At 38.6% G+C, this 24,550-nt stretch overlaps 1 protein-coding gene across 1 annotated transcript in view; it reads left to right on the forward strand.

The window, feature by feature from the left end:
- Nucleotides 1-2,866: 2,866 nt before the first annotated feature.
- The window catches only part of prkar1b (protein kinase, cAMP-dependent, regulatory, type I, beta), a 109,907-nt gene continuing 88,223 nt past the window's right edge, over nucleotides 2,867-24,550 (forward strand). The window contains exons 1-2 of the mRNA XM_041816888.1: nucleotides 2,867-2,990; nucleotides 4,147-4,334. Coding sequence (XP_041672822.1) covers nucleotides 4,161-4,334 — 174 coding nt within the window. The 5' untranslated portion in view covers nucleotides 2,867-2,990; nucleotides 4,147-4,160. The remainder of the gene's footprint in view (nucleotides 2,991-4,146; nucleotides 4,335-24,550) is intronic.

A 24,550-nucleotide genomic window follows, 5' to 3' on the forward strand; every position in this document is an offset into this window, starting at 1 on the left:
CTTGACTGTCGTTATGGCAACCGAGAGCCTCACGACAAACAAACAGCCGGTTTACGGCAGCTTCCGCTTCAAAATCTCAAACTTTATTAACAACAACAACACCTCCTTATGCTCAAGCCTCTTTCTGAATAAAGTGGTTATTTGGTGCTGAAAACATATAAAGCGTAGACAAAAGAAATATTTACCAGTTTTTGCAGACAAAACTTGAATGTTATGAAACAACGATTTATAAAATACTTAAGGGCAATTTGTTATAGCCTCTAAGTCCACACCAACACCACGTGGAGGGCCCATGGGGGTGAGGAAAATTCTGATCCATTGTGAAGTTAAGCTGTGATAACAATATCTTATTCTTAACCCGAATATTAATCACTCCAATAAGAGCAACAAAAGTGAATTATATTCATTAATGCTGTAGTACAATAGATCCTTATTTCAAGATGTAAACATTTTTTCTTGAAACAGATTTACCTTTTTTAGGTAATGTTAAAAATGCGAATGGGCATATTGAACTAAACCATTTGGAAAGTAATGTCAGACATCAGGATGCCAGAAAATAAAATAGAAGAAATGTTGACAATTTTAGTGGAAAAGTAATTCAGTTATTGATAAAATGACACGAAAATAGGCAACAGGTGGCGAAAATGAGTTAAAAGTTGCAAAAAGAGGTTGAAAGTGGCCAAAAAGTGGCTCTTGGTTAAAAACGACAAAAAGTGGCAGAGAGTAGCAACATGGGTAAAAGTGGCATAACTTTGGTGAAAATGGGCTGGAAGTGGCTAAAAGTGGTGAAAATTGTTCAAAACTGCCAAAAGGAAAAGTTATGAAAATGGGTTTTAAATGGCAAAAAGTAGCAAAAATATCTTAAAATTTGCAAAAATGGGCAAAACTGGTTAAAAGTGGCATGTTGGTGTTAATAGTTCCAATAAACAGGTTTAAAAAGGGTTAAAAGAAGGAAAATTGGCAAAGATGGGCAAAAAGTGGCAAAAACTGATTAAAAGTGGAAAATATGTAAAAGTTGCAAAGATGGGATGAAATGGGTTATAAGTTTCAAAATGGGTCGAGAAAGCAGTGAGGTAGCAGTTAGCCAGGATGCTAGCACCAATGCTACTGGTCCAGCAGACATGCATTGACACTGTATATAGATCACAACTGTCTGGGCCCATTTTCTGGGTTTTTCAGGGGCCCAGGCAGTTCTATGGGCAACTCTGACTTTGTGTAAAATACACTTTATTCTTTGGCACTAATGCACAGGGCGAGGGATGAAACTATGATTAAAATTTGTAGGCCTTTTATTTTTGCATAGCCTTCCAGTATTTAAATAGTTGGAATATGCACTTCAAATATGCCCTTCAACAAATGGCATTGATCTCCTGATTTTTTAGGAATATTACATATCATAGTTATTATTTCTTAGCACAGACATGTACTAGAACAATTATTATTATTATTTGTGATTAGAATAAAGAGCAAAACACCTTACCCCAAATCACTTTTTTAAATATATTGGTTTTCATGATGTGTTACCTTTTTGTTTTTGCAATTAAAATATTTGATTAACTTCTTCATGCCTATTCAATATTTTAAAGAATTAATCCACTGCCCACATGTTTATTAAATGAAACAGCAATTAGCTTATGTACACATAATAAGTCAACAAAGTATGATAATCCAAATCCTTCACTTCTACAAGACAAAAAAAAAAAAAAAAAAAAAAAAAAAAAAAAAATCGACAATTAACTACCCCAAATGTTTGGAGGAGATTATTTTTTCAGGAATAATATTACAAAAATTTTGTATAATTTTTGATAATTGTCTTGCTCTTATTCTCCTCTATTTTTTTATGTAAATTGAAATTCATCACTTGATACTTAATGTGTTTAATGTGGTGGTACTGGCACCTTCACCTTTGCAGAGAACCAGAAATCCATTGTTTGTTGACAGACAGTACTAACTATGGATAGCCAAGGTAGAAGGATGATTATGGGGTCCATCACTGCAGTAAAGAAAAAAACATTATGTTAGCACTGAAGGATTTTATTTTTTCAGGTTGAATGGCATCATTTTGCCAAAACTGATGCACAGATTAGTTGGCATTTTAAAACTAAATTTGTTTTTCTAATTGCATAAAATGGTGCATACAACTGATAAGCAAGAAATTTCTGGGGTTTCTGGCCCCAAACTGTCCTTTGTTTGGGCTTAGTCCCAGATGTGACTCACTCTGCATCTGGTATTATTTAAAAAAAAAAAAAAAAAGTTTCATTAGACTGAATAGATACCATAATGTAAAACCCACAGAAAAAAAAAAATCAACATTCCATCCAAAATTATTCTCAGGCCTGTTTCTGCCCAGTCCTGCCTACCTTTCCTTATTTTGGCAAGATTTTTGTTCAGTTTCTATAGAAGATCATTAAGTTTATGTACTTTCTGTTACTATTAATCACTAATTGGTAACTGGAAGCAGTTGATATTTGGAGCATAGAAAATGTTGACAATATCAGCGTACAAATATAGCCAAAGTTTTGTACAACTAAGACAGTGATTGATGGATTGTTTGCAATTTTTGTTAATTAAAAAAAAAAAAAAAAAAAAAGCCCAATATTTGTTGTCCAGCACTCCACTGTTTTTTTCTGCCGTGGTATATGGTGCAGTGCATTGCAATTCAGCTTAAAATATCAAGATTTAACTTCTGCTCCTTTCATCTAGCCATTTTGCCCCGGGCCTCCAAATACCTAAAACCGCACCTTGGTGGACGTTACCTTTAAACATTTTGTTACCTGCAGACGGTCTTGCGCGTGCCCGATGCTGCTCCTGGTCTCGAGAGAGTGCCGCTGCAGTCGAGTTGACAGATTGACGTCATCGGGACTGACGCAGAGCGAGCCGAGATAGCAGAGAGGCAGAGCAGCAGCAGCATCCCATCTAACGAACGACTCCTCACCAACCTCCCACCACCAGCGAGGTGTTTTCTCTCTGAGCATCCTCCAAAAATAACGGTAGGGACAGCAGCGAGAGAACAGGGCTGGACTGTGTTTTTATAAAAATTTAAGCTCCGCACCAGGCCACTGACAGCGTTTACCTCGCTTTAATTTCCCTTTCGTTGTGGTTTGGTTGTCAACGCAAGATTAGCACAGCTAGCTCGGTTAGCTGTCTATTGTATGCAACTGAACAGGTGCTGAGTTTCATTCCCAGGTCATTACCTCAGAGTGTTTTTGTGGGCACTGCTTTGCTGTTTGCTAATAAGAAAGTCGGTAGATGTTATGTCATGAAGCCACGAATAATTTAATTTGTTATGCGGTAAAATAACAACATACCGAAACGTGATTTCCTTCAGAGGAAGTGATACAGGCTAGTTAACAGTTAGCTACACCTGCACAGCTTCCTGGCATGCTTTCATACACAGAAACTGCTGTTATTTGACATAACTGCAGGATGACATAATCATAGCAGCTGTCACTTTATGTACATTGCTGCATGATTTGCTTCCTCCACTTGATGAAATGTTTTGCTTTCACAAAATTATATCCATTAAAACACAAGTTTCTTTCCCCAGAACACAGTGACTAATATAGTCATTTATTTTTAGTACATTATTTGTGTTTGAGTTATTTATTTTTATCAAGTGGTACTGATAACCATCCTCCTTATAGTTAAAAAAAAAATCCTTTTGTTTTGGTTTACCTGCCCATAATAGAAAGCAGGTAAATGATAAGTACATCTGCCTTTCGGAGTACAATAAGTATGTATTTATAAATATGTCAGGATGAGATGAGGATAAGATGAGAAAATAATATATATAGTATAAATGTTTATTGTTTTTAACAAAATATGAACTCCTCAAATAATGCCATTGATATTGATCTGCAGCTTCATTAAACATAATGCCTGACTTAGGGTACTCAAGGGTCAAAGTCAATAGGTCTTAGACAGGAAACATAATAATAAGGTGTAAAATGTTTACTCACATTCTGCCCCTTTTGTTCTTGGTATGACCTACTTCTAATCATGATGTATGTACTGCATTCACTCCTCCTCTTTATTTATTATGTTTTCCTCATACCCCTTCTGCCTGGCTATCCAGTTCTACCTCCTCTACTTTGCTTCCCCTCCCCTCCTCTCATGGTCCACCCTGTTTTTCTCCCACTGTCACAGAGATAAAAGATAAGATGGCCACCTCCTCCTCCACTCTGGAAGAAGATGAGAGTTTGAAAGGCTGTGAAATTTTTGTGCAGAAGCACAACATCCAGCAGATCCTCAAAGAGTGCATTGTGAACCTCTGCATCGCAAAGCCTGAGCGTCCTATGAAGTTCCTGCGGGAGCATTTTGAAAAACTGGAAAAGGTTAGTGATAAAAGATTTAGTTCTGTTAGAATGGCTTTGAAGTTTTTTTGCTACATTTTTAATTCAACGAGTTCTGTGCTATTCGTAATGTATTTTTAGCCTTTTATATGTAACATGTATGATGCACAATTTTTCAGTTGCTAAAACTGATTTATTCACAGAATTCTCCAAATATTTCTGACCACGCATCTTACTAAAGTCTTCACAATATGGATTGCATATATTTATGAATTATGCAATGTTAACTCTAAGTTTTGTTCCTATTATTAAGCACTCAGTATTTTGTCTGTGAAACTACATTTTGAATGTTTTTGTTTTCTACATGTGCTGTAAACTTCACACACCCACCATTTTATTTGTTTATTATCCTCACAAGTAATGCTTGCAACACCATCACATATAAGCAGATAAATATCATCCCAGCTAGCTCAGATGAAGGTTAAAAATTGTGTTCTCACACAGTTTTTCTGTTTAATCCCATAATGGGAGGATCCATTAGGGAAAATGAGTGGCTCACCCATAAAAAGCTGGTGTCCTGTTTTAGGTCTCTGAGAACATATTGTTTCTATCTGCCTGCCTGTCAGAGGAGGTGACGCATTTGTTGAAAGATGACAGTCACTTAGAGAAGAGAGGTTTTGTGCGAGAACAGTGAAATGAAAGATCATAACTACTAGAAAATGGGTTACATCTAGGGCAACCTCTGTAGCACATTTCCTGTGGCCCACAATCAACGTGACTGCACAGTGTGTGTTTCTGTGTTTAGCCAATGTGTTAGCTCTGGCTCACAAGATGCTTTTTGCATGAAAGGTGCTTCTTTGTCCCCTGTTTTATTTATAAGTTGCTTTTGTGCTTAATAGCTTTTCGGAGACACACTGGTCTGTGGATTCATGGTTATTAGCAACCAGGCCCATTTAGTATTTAGCCTTAGTGAGAGGGATTATTGTCCCAAATTGTGTACATTGCCTTCAAAATCAGGACTTATTAAACTTGAAACTAGCTGCATTTTTTTTCAAGGTTCTACTTTAAACATGAGTGAATCATGAGTTTTGCCTGTCTAAACAATAGCTCTACTCTACCAGAAGGTCATAAAGGTGTTTGAGTGTAGAGCTATAGGCCATCACTGTTAGCATGACAAAGTTTAGGCCTTGATAAAACGTCTCAAACAAGAGACATGATTGTGCATTTACCAAAGATAAGAGCAGGGCTTAGGATGATCATCTCAATGCCTTGAGGAGGGTCTCCATCCTTGCTGCAGTGTATGTGTGATAGCATGTGGGAGTCATCTGACCTGATTGTTATCCTAAAAAGGCTTGGCCATGTTCGTAGAAATTATGCTTTGCATGTACGTATATATATAGGAGGGTGGGTGATCTTAAATTTATATAAAGTTTTTTCACTCTTAGTTTACAGTATTGCTATTATTTACAAATTTAAAATGTCATTTAGCTGTGTCCTTTATCCAAAGCCACATACATCTGATGGGTAGACAGGTGCTCTAGGAGTAAAGGACCTTACTCAAGGGTCCGAGCTGGATACTGAATCTGCACTGACTGGGATATGAACCACTGATCTCCTATACCAAAACCAGCAATGTAACCTAGCCTATTATATTGCAGTAACACATAATTTAAAAGATAACACATTTAAATGCGTGTTTAAGCACTATATCCACCCCTCTCCTCCTAAAACAAGCCCTTTGATGTGTTACTCAACTCATGCTCTTTTACAAGATCACAGAAAGATGCTTTGATAAGTCATTCTGTATTCAGTTCTTGGTATGCTAAAGCTTTTTACAGAATCTGTGTGTTTTTTTACGCTGAGTTGTGTTGGCCCACTATTGAAAACACCATGTTTCCTGTTATGGTTGTTTCATAACTAAAGAATTCGAACAACATAACAATGGCGGACTTTCACTGAAAAGAACTGCTCAGAAATTTTATCTTTATCCCTAAATTTAAAAGAGCTTTAGTGGAGCTACAATTAGCTGAGAATATTTGAAGATAAAGTATTTTATTTGCTTCCTTGACTATGATCAGAGCCACAGCCCTCTTCTTTGAATCATCCTGGACTTAATTCGAGCAAGTCTGAGATGTCACAAATCACTCTTACACACCACTTTATTTTCCTGCCTCAGTCACTGAAGCATCTGTGGCTTCATATTTGTCTCAAAGCATGAGTATAAACTGAGTGATGAGGGGTCAAGCCCAGGTTATACTTTTAGGTGACTTTCACACTAGGTGTGTGCACATGAGGCCAAAGTCCGGTTTGGGTAGTGTGAATACAAACGAACCCTGCCCGGGCCCAGGCCCACTTGGGGAGGTGGTCTCGGGCGTGATTCAAGTAGACTCTGGAACGGTTCGGATGAGATGTGAATGCAACCGCGCTCGGATATGGGACAGAACGTCCAATCAGCTTTATGACATCATCGTAAAAGCTAAACTTCTTTAAACAGCGCGGCAGTTTGTTCACATTTTTCCTCAATAAAGGGCAGATATCATCAGAATCCAGTCAGTAAATGGTCTGCTGTGACTCACCTTACAGATGAACATAGGTTGGAGTCAGTGAGAGGAGATGCAAAGGCAGTAAAAAGTCTCCTGTCACCTCAAAAACTGCTGTATCTTTGCAGCGCGAGCCCATTTAATCCTCTGAGCTGCACGAGATGTGCAAATAGGAAGAGCGAAGTTGCTGGCATCTCAAAAGTTATTTTAATCATCCATGGATGCAGGACAGACTTTTTGCTGGGTCAAAACAAAACAGTCTTCTTCTTCTTTCTCCTCCTTTGCGGGGTTGTAAACCAGCTACGTGCATACCGCCACCTGCTGTTTCAGACTGAGTAAATACACAAGCGCGCCGGGGCATGGTTCGATATTGCTAGTGTGAAAGCCGCAAAAAAAAAAGCTGAACACTAGTGTGCAAGCCAGAGGGGGAAAGGGGGAGGGGGGAATCATGCCGCGGCACGGCTCGAAACAACTGGGCCTGATGTGAAAGCGCATCAGACTGAGAGAAACCCATAGAGGAGCGAATAGTGGGTTGATGCTGTTAGATGCTCCACAGTTTCTACTAAGGCCTGACTGGTATTGTTTTTTCATAGCTGATATTATTGCCTATTATTGATAGTGTATGTGACCAATTACTAATATTTGGAACAAATATACAATGGCTATGACAAAAAAATGTAGTAAATATTAAAAGTATATCTGCATGTTAATGAATCAAGGGAAATAAACAATTTAGCACTAGCTTTGTCCACATGAGCAATGGCAGAACAACACAGTAGCAGCAGGAAACAGGAAGTGCTGTCATACACCCCCTGTCTTAGTGGCACCCAGGCCTCAGTGTTGATTGGCCGATAGTTGTATGACATCAAGCCAGTCAGATAGTGTTGTGGGCAGGATGTTAGTTGAGACTTTAGAGAGTGAAAACAGAAGCAGAGGGGAAACCACACCTTGCAGTGAAGCCAAAGTTGCCCACCTTTGAATTAAGTGATTTTGGCTGATTATCTGTAAAATAAAATGCTAATACAATAATCGTCTAAATGCCAAATATCAGCATCAATAATTGGCCAGGCCAATAATCAGTCTATCCCTAAAACCTACCATATGTCTGCCTTTTAAGTAATATTATAGTGCCTAAACACTGACTGACAGCTAACAGTGATCCTTACACTGCCATTGTATCTTAGCCTATTTAATGTGAGCCAATTTGCATTGGCCTATAATTTGATGATGAAAATTTCCCTGTTTGTCCTCCAGGCCTATGCTCATTCATGTGACAGAAGGCTATGGATGATTTTGACCCCTTTCATACAAGATGCAAAGGAAATAACTTTAGGAATATTTGCGGACAAACTGGAGTCATAAAAATAAGTTAAGCTAACCAACAGAGGAGCATTTAAGGGAGACAAAAATAAAACATGGAGCATCTTTATATCCAGTATTTTCTCTGAGTTTTAAATATTGTTTCTTTTGAAAGACAATACTGCTTATATACAGCTTGAGCAAAAGCAGATAGTCTTTTATATAAACTGTAACTCATCAGTGTCAGGGCACTAGCATCTCTTTCAAGTTTTAAATAATGCTTAATATTGTCATGGTCAATATCTCGAATATAATTATTGCCGAGCATGTCATTCTACATAAGCAAAGTCAAGGTTTTATGTGTTTTCATTTGTGAGCTTTAACAGACTTGATCAGGTGCTCACAGAGATCTGTGGTCAGAAAGAGAGGATGCTGAAAACACATCATTGGTAGTGGAGCTACTGCTGCTTTTAGCGGAACTGTAATGCTGCATGGTCAGAGAGGCTGCATGCATACTAATGTATGTGACGGAGCTCAGCAGAAGCACACAGTATTAAGTTGTTATTGATTCATGCTATAAAATGACACTCTGTGCTCTCGCCCTATGTGTTTCTCATCTCAATAACAAATTAGCTGCAAAGATTTTCTGTCATAATCAAAAAGGCTTTTGCAAGATAGATTCCTTACAGTCCTACCCAAACAGTACGCCTTGTTACATTAGCCAAATAGCTAGCAAGGGTAAATAGGCAATATTACACATGAGCCTCTGTATTTCAGAAATTGCCCTACAGATACCATTTCAATCCGTGTAAGTGACCACATGTGATAGGATGAATGCATAGTTATTGATGGAAAACATTACAAACGAGGTAAGCTTCACTCTTTACAGCACACATCCATCTCATTCTGTACAATAAGTTAATGTATTGAAGCTGTTGTGCTCTGCCTGAGCATGCTCTCTACACTGCTGCAGCTCCACTTTTCATGAAAGTATCACCCTAATCTTTCTGCTGCTTCGTACATTTAATCAGCCTCATATCCACCCCTGCCCCCACCTGTAGGCTCCGGTGATGGTGTCCTCTGAATGGGGCGGGGGTTTGCTGCTGGCAATCATAAATCTCCCTCTGTGTTGCAGGGTGTGTAATGCATAAATCATTAATCAGTGTGTCTGACGTCAAACTAACATCTCTATGTGACATAGCTGTTTACATAACAGGAAATATTTTTTTCTGAGAGAAAAAGGCTTTGGACTTACACTTTAAGAGAGAGGGCTGTTTTAATGATAAGATGCATATTCATATATTCAGTATAAACAATTGCTGATTTTTTAGTTGCCAGATGTGAAGATAAGCATAACAATTTCACCTGATTTTGCTTTTTTAAATGAATGAATAAATGTCATCATACATACGTCATCATACCAGCCACTCAAGGTGACTTGAAAAAAGTAAAAGGCCTTTAATTCACAGGGCTTCAAAGGGCTACCAGCACACACTGACTAGCCCTATAATTTAAAGAACTTTCACATTTGTCCATCCATCTTGAGTGCCTGGACTTGCATCATTTATACCAATGTATTTTTGCCTTATGTTTTCTGCCCCTTTTTCTATGAAGTAGTCTCCTCTATGAGCACTGCTGGTTTAAGGGATGCCTGCTTTTTTTTCAGCAGCAATATAGTAAGCTCAAAATTGAACTTGAATCCTACTGTTCTGCATAGCTCTCACAAAAATACAACCCCAGTTCCAAAAACATTGGGGCGCTGTGTCAAATGTAAATAGAAACAGCATGCAATGATTTGCAAGTCTCATAAACCCTTCTTCTATTCACAACAGAACACAAAAATTAGGGCTGAACGATTTGGGAAAATAATCTAATTGCAAATTTTTTTTTACCCAATATTGCAATTGCGATTTAATATGCATTTTTTTTCTTAAGTTCCTCATTGCATGTATTTTCCAATAAAAACAAGCAATAATTCATTCTATACTATAACCAACACAGTATCAGATTGAACCTGGGCTGGACAATTTAGAAAAAATATGTTATTGTGATTATTTTGACTCATTTTGCAATTTGGATATGAACTGTTGTATTAAAGGGAGTAATTATTTTAATATAATTCTCATTCTTGAGAAAAACATACAGAAAATGAAGAAAATAGGATTTCTTTGTACATTATTCTAAAAAATATGGCACTAAAATGATTGCATGATATGTAATGCATCATGTCTCTGCTGCAAAAAAACTTTTAAACTGGTATTTTGTCACTAATTTTAGGTTGAAGAAATATTGCACCTTCTGCGGTTTGAAAATTGCAGCAGGGCTTATTACGATTTAATCTCATTTGCCATTAATTGCCCAGCCCTAACAAAAATCATAACAAAAAATCGTATCAGATGTTAAAACTGGGACATTTTACCATTCAATGAAAAATAATAGCTCATTTTGAATTGGTAACAGCAATACATCTCAAAAAAGTAGGGACAGGGTCATGTTTCTCATCGTGTAGCATCCCCTCTTCTTTTAACAGCAGTATGTGAACATCTGGGAAGTGAGGAGACCAGTGACTAGACCTTTGGAAGAGGAATGTTGTCCCATTCTTGTCTCGTAGTATGCTAGCTGCTCAACAGTCCTGGCTCTTCTTTGCTGGATTTTTATTGATTTTGTTTTATGCTGCTACAAATGTTTTTTATTGATGAAAGGTCTGGACTGCAGACAGGCCAGTTCAGCACCCAGACTCTTCTATTGTAAAGCCATGCTGTTGTGATGGATGTGGTATGTGGTTTGGCATTGTCTTGCTGAAACATGCATGGCTTTCCCTGAAAGAGACATTGCCTGTACGGGAGCATATTTTGGGCTAAAACCTCTATCTACTTTTCAGCATTGATAGTGCCTTTCCAGATGTGTAAGCTGCCCATGCCATAGGCACTAATGCAACCACACACCATCAGGGATGCAGGCTTTAGCACTGTGTGCAGATAACAAGCTGGATGGTCCCTCTCCTCTATAGCTGCAGGGCATGGCGTCCATGGTTTCTAAAAAGAATTTAAAATTTTTAATCATTCGACAGAACAGTTTTCCGTTTTGCCTTCTTTTTAAATGAAGTTTGGACCAGAGAAGAAGGCAGCATTTCAGGATCGTGTTCACGTATGGCTTCTTCTTTGCATGACACAGCTTTAACTTGCATTTGTGGATGGCAGTGTGAGCTGTGCTGACAGACAATGATTTCTGGAAGTGATCCTGAGCACAATTTCGGAATCCTGCTTGAATCATGCAGTGCAACCTGATGGCCCGATATCATGAGTATCCAATATTAACCTTCGGCTTCGTCCCTTGCACACAGAGAGTTCTCCGGATTCTCTGATTGGTGATCAGAGATTGGTGAACCTCTGTCCATCTTTACTTCTGAGAGACTGTCTCTTTAAAATGCTCCTTTTATACCCAGTCATGTTAATGAATTGTTGTCAATTAACTTCATAGGTTGCAAAAGGCCCCTCCAGCTTTTATCATTAGTACCACTTACTTTTCCAGCCTTTTGTTCCCCCATCCCAACTTTTTAAAAAATGTGTTGCTACCATAAAATTCAAAATGAGCAAATATTTTTCATGAAATGCTAACAGGTCTCAGTGTCAACATCTGATATGTTGTTTATGGTTTATTGTAAATAATGAGGATTGCAAATCTTTCACCACTAATCTATTTACATTTCAAACAGTACCCCAACGTTTTGGGAGTTAGGGTTGTACAAAAGCTTTTCCGATACTTACTCTAGTCCAGCTTCTTGCTTAGTCTCTGTCTCGCCTCAGCTATTGTATGAAACAGTACAGAGGAGGACTAACCAGCTCTTTGTCCCACTGAAGGTTAAATGCTGCTGTAAATACTTTTCTTATTAGAGACCTGCGTTACATAGTGAGAGCAGGTGACTGGACTGCTCCATTGTAATGGGGATAAATACTATTGTCACGGTGGAAAGCTATTGTAGTATCACACTGATTTTGAAACTTTTATTTTTAGGTAGAAAAGTTACATAATTTGCTTTAAGGGTCAAACCAGTGGGGTTAAAGACAGTAAGGACTGCTTGAGAAATAAGCTTTTTTTGAATGATGGTCACTGAAATTGCTCCGTGTATACAAGTGGTTAGGATAAAAAAAGAAAGGCAGGCTTTCAGTCTCCTTAGGTCCTCTGTTGCCCAACACTTTCCTGGTCAGGCTGTTCAAATCTGTGCTTGTGTTATGAGGATGGCCATTTGTGGAATTGAAACAGGCCATGTATGTGTTTGTGTTGTCCCAGTTATTTAAGTAGCTTATTGTGTTCCTTTTTCTCTCTGAGGATAAAATTAAGTTCAACAGCCATGTTTATGTAACCTGGAGTGGGGAGTATGGAGTATTTCATGACTCTTTTCCCTTAAGTTTATGTTTTTATTTCTCTTCATGTTTATTGTTGTTTTGTTGGTGGAAGCATTAATGATATTATCTTGGGATGTTGTGCCAGTCCAGTTCCAATCCAGGGAAACTCTTAAATGTCAGAACATTTGCCTTTGATTCTGGCAGCTCTTCAAACCAGGAACAACAAAAAGATGGAAAATACACTTTAGTGCTTTCCCCTCTCCTGCACCCATGTTTTTCTGCGATTTTTTCCTTTCTCAGCCACATCCATCTGCACTCATCGCCTACTAGAGGCGGTAACCTAGGCAACAGTACAGGATAGACACCGGCCTGTACAATGTTCAGTGAGTCTCTTTATCTGCAAAGTTTATCCCATCTCTCCTCTCAGGTTTTCTGTGTGCAAATGAGATCACTGGGGTATTCTTTTTCCTCCTCGTTTTTCAGACCAAACCTCATTTCATATCTACACAGACGGCATTCACAATCTTATCTGGAAGATCTGTTTTTTTCTGTCTCGGTTTTACGTCACCCGCTTCCTCAGTCATGTTTTTTGGTAAATTTTCCATCTTCTCTCTGTTCTTCTCCTCTTCTCTCAAACACACTCACAGACACGTGCACTCAGCGACCTAAATCATCAGTCTAACAAGATAGTTTTTAACTTTTGTTTGAGTATAATTACACGCCTTTGGCCATCAGCTGACATTGTGAATGGGAAAATAACAGCCATTTGACTGCCTTTCATCCTGCCTGTTTACGCCTCTCAACAAGACTTTGATCTCTACAACAGAAGTACAGATGGGATCATGGGAGTAGTTATGTCAGCATGTCTACCAGCACAGCTCAGTGTATAACTGTTGGAGTGAATTTGAATTATTTGAACATTACATTTGGCACATTTTCTGACAGGACTAGCTTTAAGCCAGTATTCCTTGGCGGTGTACTTATTTATAGTACTGCATAATTTGGCAATAATGTGCAATTACAATCATACTGGACAGTAATGTGATTTGCCATTGCAATTAGGATATAATCTATGAATGGTACTAATAGTCTACCTGCTAGGATATCAAGGAAAATGCAGATGGTAAGGATAGCGTAGTGTGCTAGTTGATCATACTTATTTATCAATCTAAAACATAAATAGTCAGCATCATTGTGAATATAAAACCTGACCTTTTTACAGTGCAGTGCTTTCAAAATAACTTAACATTTTTTAAAAAAGAACAGTTTCTCCTTTTTGTGGAAATAAAGGCACATCTACAGTGCAATAGTGCTGTAAACTTCAAGGCCTTTTTGCAGACATTTTTTAAAACCTACTTATTACTGGAATTGCAGGCTTTTATGCAATTATGTAATTGCACAGCCTGACGTTGTGATTGCAAATGCAATTAGATTGATTGTGCAGCATTACTTATTCATTCTCTTTTTTGTATAAATCGTTTACGTTCAAAGATTTATGAAAAGTAATTAAAACAGACAAAAACTGTCAAACATTTGAAGTGTTTCCAATCTGCACAAATTAGGCAGATTTTGTTTGCTTTCAGAAAGTCTAAGAAAGAACTCCACACTGTGGAAACATTTTGTCCTAATGAGACTTAAACTTTTAATTTATGCTATAACATTTTCATTGTTACACTTTTGAAAGCAACTTAATAAGTGACAATTCTAGGATTTATTAACTTTGCAATATTTGGATGAATTTCTTAAATATAGCCTCACACAGTAGTGACCTACATGAGTGTCCAGTGTGGGTTCTTGGGTAAGGTTCTTAATGACAGGAACACCTGTCCCAGATGTAAGTCGCTTTGGATAAAAGCATCTGCTAAATGACAATGTAACATTGTGGATAGCGGCATATGAAGAGTAAGCAGCAGTGTTGTCTAGTCCACAGTTTATCACTGCAGCCTGCCTTGATCAAGTGAATGATAAATAAATATCTCTACTATGTATTAAAGATGCATCCAAATAAATGCTGTACTACAGAATTGGCAACATTTCTTATCAGTCTGCATCATTCTAACAGATCTGCCCAGCAAGTAGCGCCAGCTAAAAGTGCCAAGTCTGAATGCTCGAGTGTGGACATGCCACTCAGTATATCAAGTGGGCAGCTGCCACCACAGATGTTTTATTGAATTAGCCATCTTCACAAGGCTTAACAGTGTTTTTGGCATCCAAGAGCAGCTTCCTTTTGCAGCTTGATGTTTTCATAGAAAATTCCTCACATTCTGTATCTCTCATCTTTTTCTTTCAGCCACCTTTCTCATGAACATGTCTGTCTCCTCTTCTGCAGCTATATGGAAATCACACTTTAATCAGAACATAGCATGTACCAAATGTTTATCGCCTGCAAGACGTCACTGCTGAACTCCATCTGTACATGCGTGGTGCTTGAATGTTAGTGTAATCCTTCACATTCTGCTTTCCATTTTTAGGTGCTTTATCCCCCCCCCCAAAACAAGACCCAGGGGGACTGTTTTGCAAATGCCTTTGAACAGATTTGGAAAGTTTTTGTTTGAACTGGTCTCTTTATATCTGTGGATAATTTTATTTCTCTAGCATTGATTTGATTTCTTAGAAATGATGTTTTCCACAGTTTTATCACAAACATGACTTTTGTCATCAGTGTACCAGAGTTGCAGATGTTTGTAAGACCCCCCACCCATCCTAAAAAAGGTTTTTACTGCAGTTCTTTTAACTGGTATATAAATGCATTCTCACTAGATACTAAAAGTTTCTGCCTTGTTGAATTTTTTTTATTTTTTTAAAGATTTATTTTTGATAGAGGAAGGACAGTGGATACACTTGGAAACAGGGAAGAGAGTGGGGAGAGACATGCGGTAAAGGGCCACAGGCCGGATTCGAAGCCAGGCCGCCCGCATACACGGGTAGCGCCTTAAACCACTCGACCATCTGTGCTCCCGCCTTGTTGAATTTTTATATGTTTTTGTGTGTTCTTTGATCACAGAATGCCCTCTTTGTTCATGATGCTTGAAGGGCTGTCATAAGTTTACATCTCATGCTTCATACTGGCTGTAAACACTTTCCCTCTTATTCTGCTTTGACCTGTTCATTTCACCCCTTCCCTTTACTCAACAGTAATGTGTCATCTGTTCTTCTCCTTCTCAGCTTATAGTAGGATCTTGTCTTTGCTATATCCCTACTTAATCACTTTCTTGCAAGCTCTTGACCACACTTTTCTATCATCTCAACTGTCGCCTGTATGAAGAATATCTCTAAAGTGCTCTGTCTGTTACAACACTGCAGCTAGATATTAAAACACACCCCTGTATCAGTATCAACTGCTTATGAAAATATCCTATATTCTATGGGCAGTGGATACTGATGGTGGCCTCTCCTCAGTGCAAAACATATGAAACCCTGTTCTGCTTTCATTTGGACTTTTGCAAACTCAAGGTGGGCTTTCATGTGTTTTGCACTGAGGAGAAGCTTCAGTCGAGCCACTCCTCCATAAACCCAGATCAGTGATGGCTGTCCTCCTGGAACTTTGTCCCATCTCCACACAGGATCTCTGTAGCTCATTTAGAATGACCCTCAGGTTCTTGATCACCTCTCTTACTAAGACCCTTCTCCCATGATTGCTCAGTTTGGCCGGGCAACCAGCTCTTTGAGGAGTCCTGGTTCCACCAGACTTCCTCCATTTGAGAATTATGGAGGCCACTGTGCTCTTGGGAACCTTCAGTGCAACCGAGGTTTTTGTAACCTTCCCCAGATCTGTGCTTTGCAACAATCCTGTCTCTGAGCTCTGCAGGCAGTTCCTTTGACCTCGTGGCTTGTTTTGCTCTGATATAATTGTCAGTTATGAGGCCTTTAATAGAGAGGTGTGTGCCTTGTCAAGTCATCATGTCAAGTCAACTTAATTTACCACAGGGGGGACTCTAATCAAGCTATATAAACATCTTAGTAAAGATCCAGAAAAGTGGGAGGAACCTGAGCTAAATTTCAAGTGTTTTTGCAAAGGGTCTGAATACTTATGTCACTGTGATATGTCAGGGTTTTTCATAAATCTGCAAGAATTTTGAAAAATCTGCTTAATGTCATCAGAATGTAGATCAATAAAAATAAAGGTGTTTTTTTTTCGACTGTAGCATCAGGCTGTAGCATAATGAAATGTAAAACAGTGAAGGGGGGTATAAATATTTCTGAATGCACCACATCCAATAGACCATCAATAACTAAACTACTGACTCTGGAGTTGGACTTTGCATAGGATCTATTAGATTATTATGTCTCAAACTGATCATCTTTAATTGATTAATCTTCTACTGATTTTCTCACCCTACCCTTAAAACCCATGACAGCTGTATATGCTATGATCTGTCCAGCCACGGTTCTGCTCCTTCTTTGCCTGCTGGGTCTGTTTCCAAAGCAGTGTGAAGCCATGAGCAGCAGGATTTGTAAGATCAAAAGATCAAGTGGTAATACAGAGAATAATATACAAGCAGACTGAATTGCTGTTCATTTGGTTCCTTGTCTTGACATAATGTTGATGTAGTGATGGTATATACGATTAGCAGTTTGTATCTGCTGTTTCATTTTAAAATTGAGCAGATGCTTTGTGCATTCCTGTGTCAGACTTCCTGTATAGGTTGATCTACTCTATTCAACTTGACTGGAAGTGACTCCAAGGAATAAAGACTGAGTGTATCTCAGCAGTGGAAATAAAAGGATTGCCTTGACAGGGAATGATTAGCTCTGGAGTGCACATTGTTCACTGTGAAAACTGCAAGTCAGATTGCCTGGCCTGGCTTAAACTCCTCAATATTTGGATTACCAGCACTAGTAAAAGAAAAAGAAGAGAATTTACTTTTTTTAGGTTGTAAAGTAGATATAATGGATACAAAGTGACAAACACTTCCTGGTTATAGTTCCCCATCTTGTAAATACTTTCCAAAGGTGCTCTGTTTGGCCTGGATGCTAAAGCAGTGAGCTTCACTACAGATACCTGGAGCAGTGACATTACAGAGTAGCGCTATAGGCTGAACATTTCTGCAACAACTCAATTCCAACTGCGATCAAGGAAATACTTGGTTAGTGAATGACATTTGAGAGACATAGCTAGCAATATAAAAAAACATGTACAGCAAAGCAATGCATAGCACTTTCAGTTCATATGAATTTATTCTTTTGAAGCTGTTTTACAAAGCTACAGAAATTTGAGGCTGCACAGTGTTTCTCATTCTCATTCTCACAATGAGCAATAAAAGTTATTAATTTATCACTGGTATTGAATCAGATCAGTGTCAGTGTTGATGTTGGCTTTGGCAGATACTCAAAGCCAAGGTAGTGGACTTTTCTGTGCCTATTTTCCTTTTTTGTTTTTGAATTAAAGCATTATGGTGTTGAGAACATTAGACTTGTGGAACAACAGCAGAATAAAGATACCCAGTTTGATCTTTGGTTCTTCGCTTCTAAAACATCACAAAGCATGACTCGTAAAACAAAAGCCTGCTGCATCAACTCGCTGTCAGTCTGTCAGTCAGCCTCTGTCTCCCTGTCCTCTGTTAGATGAGAGGCCTTCCTGTGTTGCCAGCCATTCAGCTGTCACCAGAATCTGTCATAACAAATCCAACAGACCCTTCAAAGGCTTCTGATTGACAATCCATCATGAAGGCTTATTTGGTTGTTGAGTCTGCTAAGAACATTTAAAGAAGAATTAGGTGTAGGTTTGCATCTTCTATCTCTTTATTTCCTCCTTCCTGGTTTGCTTTATAGTTATGTCTAGATGTGGCCCAGTGATGTGTACACAGACAGCATGCTGACACCAGAGGCAGTCTATCCCACACATACAACCTTTCAAGGATCTATAACAAAGTGTAATTAGTGTCTTCAGTCTCCATGTTCACTCAACACTGCTATGCTGGCAGGAGGATATTTGTCAAATCAGCTTAAGGTGCATGCAGTGACCCCAGCCTAAACCTCCTTCCAAGCCCATCTACAGGGCCCCTAACAGGTAAATGAAATCCAAAGACTCCGTTTTCCTGGTGGTCCTTCATTGTCCTCTCTCATCTACCCATTGCATCCCTCCTCTCTCCACAATTAATCTTCGTGAAAGAAACGGTGAACGGCAATATGACAGAGATTTGGTTTGTTTTAACCTTTTCTTACTCTCTTTTATGCATTGCTTCATATTCCGTCTGTTTTAATACTCTGGTTTACAGTGGATGGCATTATCTCCTGGCTGCAAAACACATCTTCAACAATCAACACTTTAACATCCAAAAACATTCTGTTTTGTATTTCAAGACAAGCGAGCAAGCAAGAATTCACATGTCAGGAGCTTGAACTGGTGAATAAGTTACATAATCAACTTTTTAATCATGGTAACTTAGGCATATGGTGTGTCATATGCTAGAATACATTAGGCAAGGGATAAGCAGTAAGCAGTACAACAGTAGAGGGGTGGCTAATTCAGAGGTCCCCTTACAATAAACAACAGCAAAGATATGTGGCCTATGGCTCCTTCCTTGCATGCTGTTTTCCACTCTCCCTCACCCCAGTTTCTGATTCTACTCTCTGGCATGAATGCCCAAAATTAAGTCTTAAAAAAGTTAAATAAGTACAGCAAAGATTTGCAGTAACTCATCTGAGCTATCTTTTCTGTATTTCTCTAGAAAAAATGATCAATGTCAGAATTTCTCCTTATCCATTATGTGCAGTTTTACATCCATCAAGTGTAAGAAAACTACAGTTGTGACATAGAGAGCAGGGTAAGATGGTTGTAATCCACTGAAGAAAACTGGCTATGAGTAAACAGTCATCTCCCAAGCTGCCATCACATTGTTTTGTGTGTTTACTCGTGGCCTACTTGATGAATGAAAAGGCTGGTCCCCTCAGAATTAAGAGGATACAGGCAGGGCACTTATCATTTCTGTTTGGGATTTTTACAGGTAGATTCTGAGGGTTAAGCTCAGAGATTCAATAAAGTAAATAGAGGGACAGGGTTTGCATATTCGTGTCGTGCAACCGTAAAGAGAGTGATCATCATTTTATAGCCAGGAGGTCAGCAATTGCCAGTTCACAGTCCTAACACAGAAGCGAACTTTCTGTCCATTGTGGTGCTGTAATGGTGTGGAAAAAAGTGATGAGTGGACTGCGTCAGCTCTCCATGCTTCATTACCTGTGTGTGTATGTGTGTTTGTCTGGGTTTGTGCGGCACCTTGTTGTTTTTGGTTCACTCGCATGCTTTCAGCCCCGGCAGTGGAGAGTGAAATTGTCTACGTCAACGGATCAGGGCCACGTAAGGTAACCACTTATTGCTGTTTCCTTATCTTCAACTAATATCAGAAATGAGGTTCATAGAAGAATGGATAGATTGATGATTTCTGTGAGCCCTCTAATCTTTTCATACAGACTAAGCTTTTGCATAAAGTATTATGGGCGGATGGCCTGATTAATGGTTAGTCATCGCTATTATGATGAGTGTTAGTCAGAATTTTTGTCCCCTGGTGCAAATTGGTCCAGCGAATGAACAATGCATTGGAGGCACAATCTAAAAGGACTCACCGTACATAATTGAGTTGAAGTTGATAATGGTTTAATAACAGTGACTTTACATTTATTGCATGTCATGCTTTGTCTCCATCAACTTTCGTTTGGTTTTCTCTGACCCACGCAGTCACTTAGTGCCTAATGGAGAGCCCGCTTTTTTCTGTGTCCTGCTCCCACCTATGTCCTCTGCCTTCTCTTTTGTCCTCTCTGTCTGGCATCCAGCCACTTATGATGACGTGGTGGGAGCAGCCGAGAGAAGGTGGGAAAGAGTGGCACAGAAGCAGACAGAGGCTGTTAACACTGATACTGGACTACAAAAAAATTTGTGTATGCATAGAATGGATGATTGTAGATAACAACTTGTAAAAGGAAAACTACTAGGGCTGTCAGAATTAATGCCTTCATTTTCATGCAGTTAAGGTCCAAAATTAACCAAGTCAAAATTAATTTGCACCTTGTAATATCAAACATTTTACCTTTTCACCTTTGTCTTATACTATCTCTATTTATTTTTCTATGTTTAGTAAGTAACTTTTTTCCTTTGATTATGTCAATGTCATAACTTCTGATCTATCACAACTTCCACATACTGTTTCAAAATGAAGGCAGTTTTTTTCCAACCTGGAAGTAAAATAACCTTGATTTAAGTATCTAGAAAAGCATTCGGAGAGCACAGACCTCCGCCAATAGCCCTATCTCCCACAGAATCCTTTAAAAAATTCCTGGATCCAGACGGTGATCTGGATCACTCCCAAAATCTAATCAGTTCTTCCTTATGCCATTTCTGACATTTCCTGAAAATTTCATCAAAATCCGTCCATAACTTTTTGAGTTAACCCTGAGTAACAAACCCTGTCGATCACATAACCTCCTTGGCGAAGGTAAAAATTACAAATAGAAAGCATAACAAAGAACAGTTATTTAAGATGACCTCTTATCTCTGTGGCTTACAGAGAAAACACTAAACTGGAATTTTCAGTGAGCCATTTTGTACATGCACTCCTGCAAATTTCTTAATGTATTACAGTGCTGAAGAATGTATTTCACGTAATGATCACTCTAAAGCTGTCTATTACAACAAATTTACTCATACTCCCTCCGCACAGTGATCTGCACCTGAATTGCGCTTATGAATGAATCATACTCAATCTTTGCCATTCCACAGTCTGGCCCTTCTCAAGCGCATGCTTTTCTGCTCTGCTCTGTTCCGATCCACTCAGGATACACGCAGCGTCTGTTTTCAGTGGAGGCTGCTGCCAAAACGTATCAGCCCACGTAGGGCAGATCCACCCAAACAGGAATGAGAACATACAAAACATGCAATCAAATTTAAGCACCAACACCATATTGTAAAGCTCTATACTGACTTTATCCCATCCTGCAGCACATACTACAGATGATCAGTTGGTCAAAAAGTCAAAGAGGCAATACAGTCTCATGGATGAAAAAGAGTTAATTTTTGAGGTAGACAACGATGAGATTTACGTGATGTCACACATACGTTCTAGTGAACATAAACCATTTAATTTTCTGTGTTCACCCATAATAGAAGTAAAAAAAATCATTGAATGATACCAAAATGATCAGTAAATCAACCTCAGTTCCCCCAAGAACTCGGAGTACTTCTGTGATCTTGTAATCTCTTGTCTCCAGCTTCTCAAGGCTGTGCTGCGCTGCACATTGCTTTCGAAGCACATCCAGTCAGTGAACTTGTGACAGAGTATTTGGAACTTGCGGGTAGGTCATAGTCTCCTACTCCACTGACGTAGTAGTGCAGCACTAGTTTAACTGATAAATCTAAACCTTAGGATTGCGAAATACATGTCTTTGCATTTATTTGATTCCCAAATTAATACATTACTGCATTTACGCTCCCTTTACATGCAAAAATAGATTTGTGTGTTTCAAACGATACAACCGTAACTACCGACAAACTTGGCATGTCTGTTACGTTGTAGTTAGGGATGCACTGATCCACTTTTTTCCAGTTCCGATCTGATTCCGATAAATCTGTGCCGATACCGATACTGATTCCGATATATATACATTGCTTAACAAATTTAGTAGACCACCCTAAACCTAACCAAAGTAAGGTTTATGCCACAGCTGCCCTAAATTAACAGCATTGGTAATTAACAAAATATTTTTTTATGTTTCTGCAATGGTTAATACACCAATATGTAAAAGTTCTTTAACCCAAATGATATTTTTAATGCTAAAATATAATTATTATTGTTAGCCATAAATTTTCAAATGTACTGATTTACAAAAAAACTGAAAAAATAGTAAAGCACAATAATATTTCTTGATTAATTTGTCAAATTATAGTTTTTTACTTGCATTCCTGAACAGAAAATGAGTTTTAGTGGTTGAATGTTTGCTTGATTAATTTCTGACTTCTCAGTGAATCCCAGTGAGCTGGCTCAAATTTGGGTGAATTCAGTTTGAAATCCCTCATTCTTGTTCAAAATGGTAAAACATGGAGAGCTGACTGAAGATGAAAGAGTCCGCATTAAAGCACTTCATGATGCTGGATGGTCTTTGAGACAAATATGACAGGTGGTCTAATAAATTTGTTAAGCACTGTGTGTATATATGTATATATATGTTTTTTTTTTTAACAATTATTATTATTGTTGGTATAATGTGTGAGGTTACATGAGCCTGTAGTAAACCACCCAGCTCCTCTTATTAAAAAGCAAAATAAAAAAATACAAAAATGAATCGAATTTAAATGTATTCCAAACAAATTTATTTGACCTACTACTAAAAATAAATGTCAACATTATCCAAAAAACAACAACAACTGAGTATAATTTATAAACAACAATGCTTACCCTAAATAGCATAACTCAAGTAGATTAAACTACTGCTTTCACAGTCGGTTAAACTAATTACCTATCATCTTTTTATGAACACGGTCTTGCAATCCCTGTCTATAATGCTCTTTTATACTGTAATGAACCTCCCTCCACTAGAGACCGCTGTAGCTTCAGTTAATGGCCAAAGCCTTCCTCTCTGACCCTTCACCAGATATAAACAATGAGAAGGCTGGTGGTGTATAATCTTTTAGCATCTCGTAGGAAGCGATGGTACGACAGTTTTCCAAAGTAGTAAATGGAAATAAAGTGGTGTGTGGGCTGTCGAGGGTTAAGCTCACGTATGACTACTCACCTGAAGTGAAAAGAGGCCAAATATCAAAGCATGAATCTGCAAAGAGGAACAAAGGTGCCAGCGGCGCTAGCTTTCAATGCTAGCCATGCTGTAGAGCGTATATCAGGCTAATGTCACACCCACTCTTCTTTGTGTTCTCTCATCTTTAGACTAGTTTTGACTATTCTAAATATAGATTTACGTTTAATGGACTAAGTTTATACTGCTAAGAACATCCCCAACTAATACTAGCTCAGCTACACACAGACCGTCTCGTGTTAGACTGCAGTGCGTTCATGGTCTACCGCAAACTGTAGGATGGATTTGGATCGGTCACTTGGATCGGCGCCGTCAGTCAGATATCCGATCTATTAATTACGTCCATATTGGACTCGATACCGATACTGGATCGGATCGGTCCCATCCCTAGTTGTTGTGGACATTAAAAAATGAATACACTAGAGGTTGCTGTCTGACACAGAGCTCCACAACTTCTGTTTTGCTGCTCCGTCTTCCTGCATCCAGCTGTGCCGATGTGAGCTAACATCATTTATTTGTTCGTATTTTTAAAAAAGTATTTTTATGAAGATTTTTAGAGCTTTTTCAACAGATTGAGCAAACAGAAAAAGACAAACAAAGCAAAATAGGGGCTGCATTGTAAGACGTTTAGCTACAGTGCATCACTAGCACAGTACTGCACATCTTAAGACCAAGATTGTCCATCATGCCATACCGTATCTTCTCCATGTGCAGTACACAAGTGAGGCCAGTCATCCAGGTCTTGAACTAAGGCTTAATGTCAGTTTTCCAGATATTTGGTGTCAGTCTTTCAGCAATAACCATTCCATACATGATAGTGCTCTACATGGAGAGACTGTGATTTTGTAAGGATGAAGTACCCAAACAATGCTATCTCTGGGTGAGGTTTCAAGACAACCTTGCACTCCTAAAAACCAGCTGAACATCCTCAGACATATCCAAAAAAAGTGGGACAGAAATTTGGATTTTGATTGCATAAGAATTGAATTTGAACATGCAGGCAAAATGTCATTAATTGTGATTAGATACCAAAATTCACAGATGGATTTCAGTTTGAAAAATTAATTGTGTGACTGCCCCAGAAACTATACAACTTAACAAAGGGGAAAACATGACAAAAACAGCTGCAGTTGTGTTTTGTTAAGCTACCACTGTACTAAGCTGTGAGGATGACAAATGGCCCTGCCTCAAACTACCAAGCTGGTGTGTTTTTACAGGAAAGATAAAGCGAAAATAGTGTCCCTGGGCTGCTTGTAAAATACTGCAGCAGTTCTCAGCATAGCTTACATTGGAGAAGCCACCTTAGATGACATTTAAAGTGTTGAAGCCACAC

The sequence above is a fragment of the Cheilinus undulatus genome, linkage group 21 (genome assembly GCF_018320785.1).
Source record: "Cheilinus undulatus linkage group 21, ASM1832078v1, whole genome shotgun sequence".
Taxonomy (NCBI): domain Eukaryota; kingdom Metazoa; phylum Chordata; class Actinopteri; order Labriformes; family Labridae; genus Cheilinus; species Cheilinus undulatus.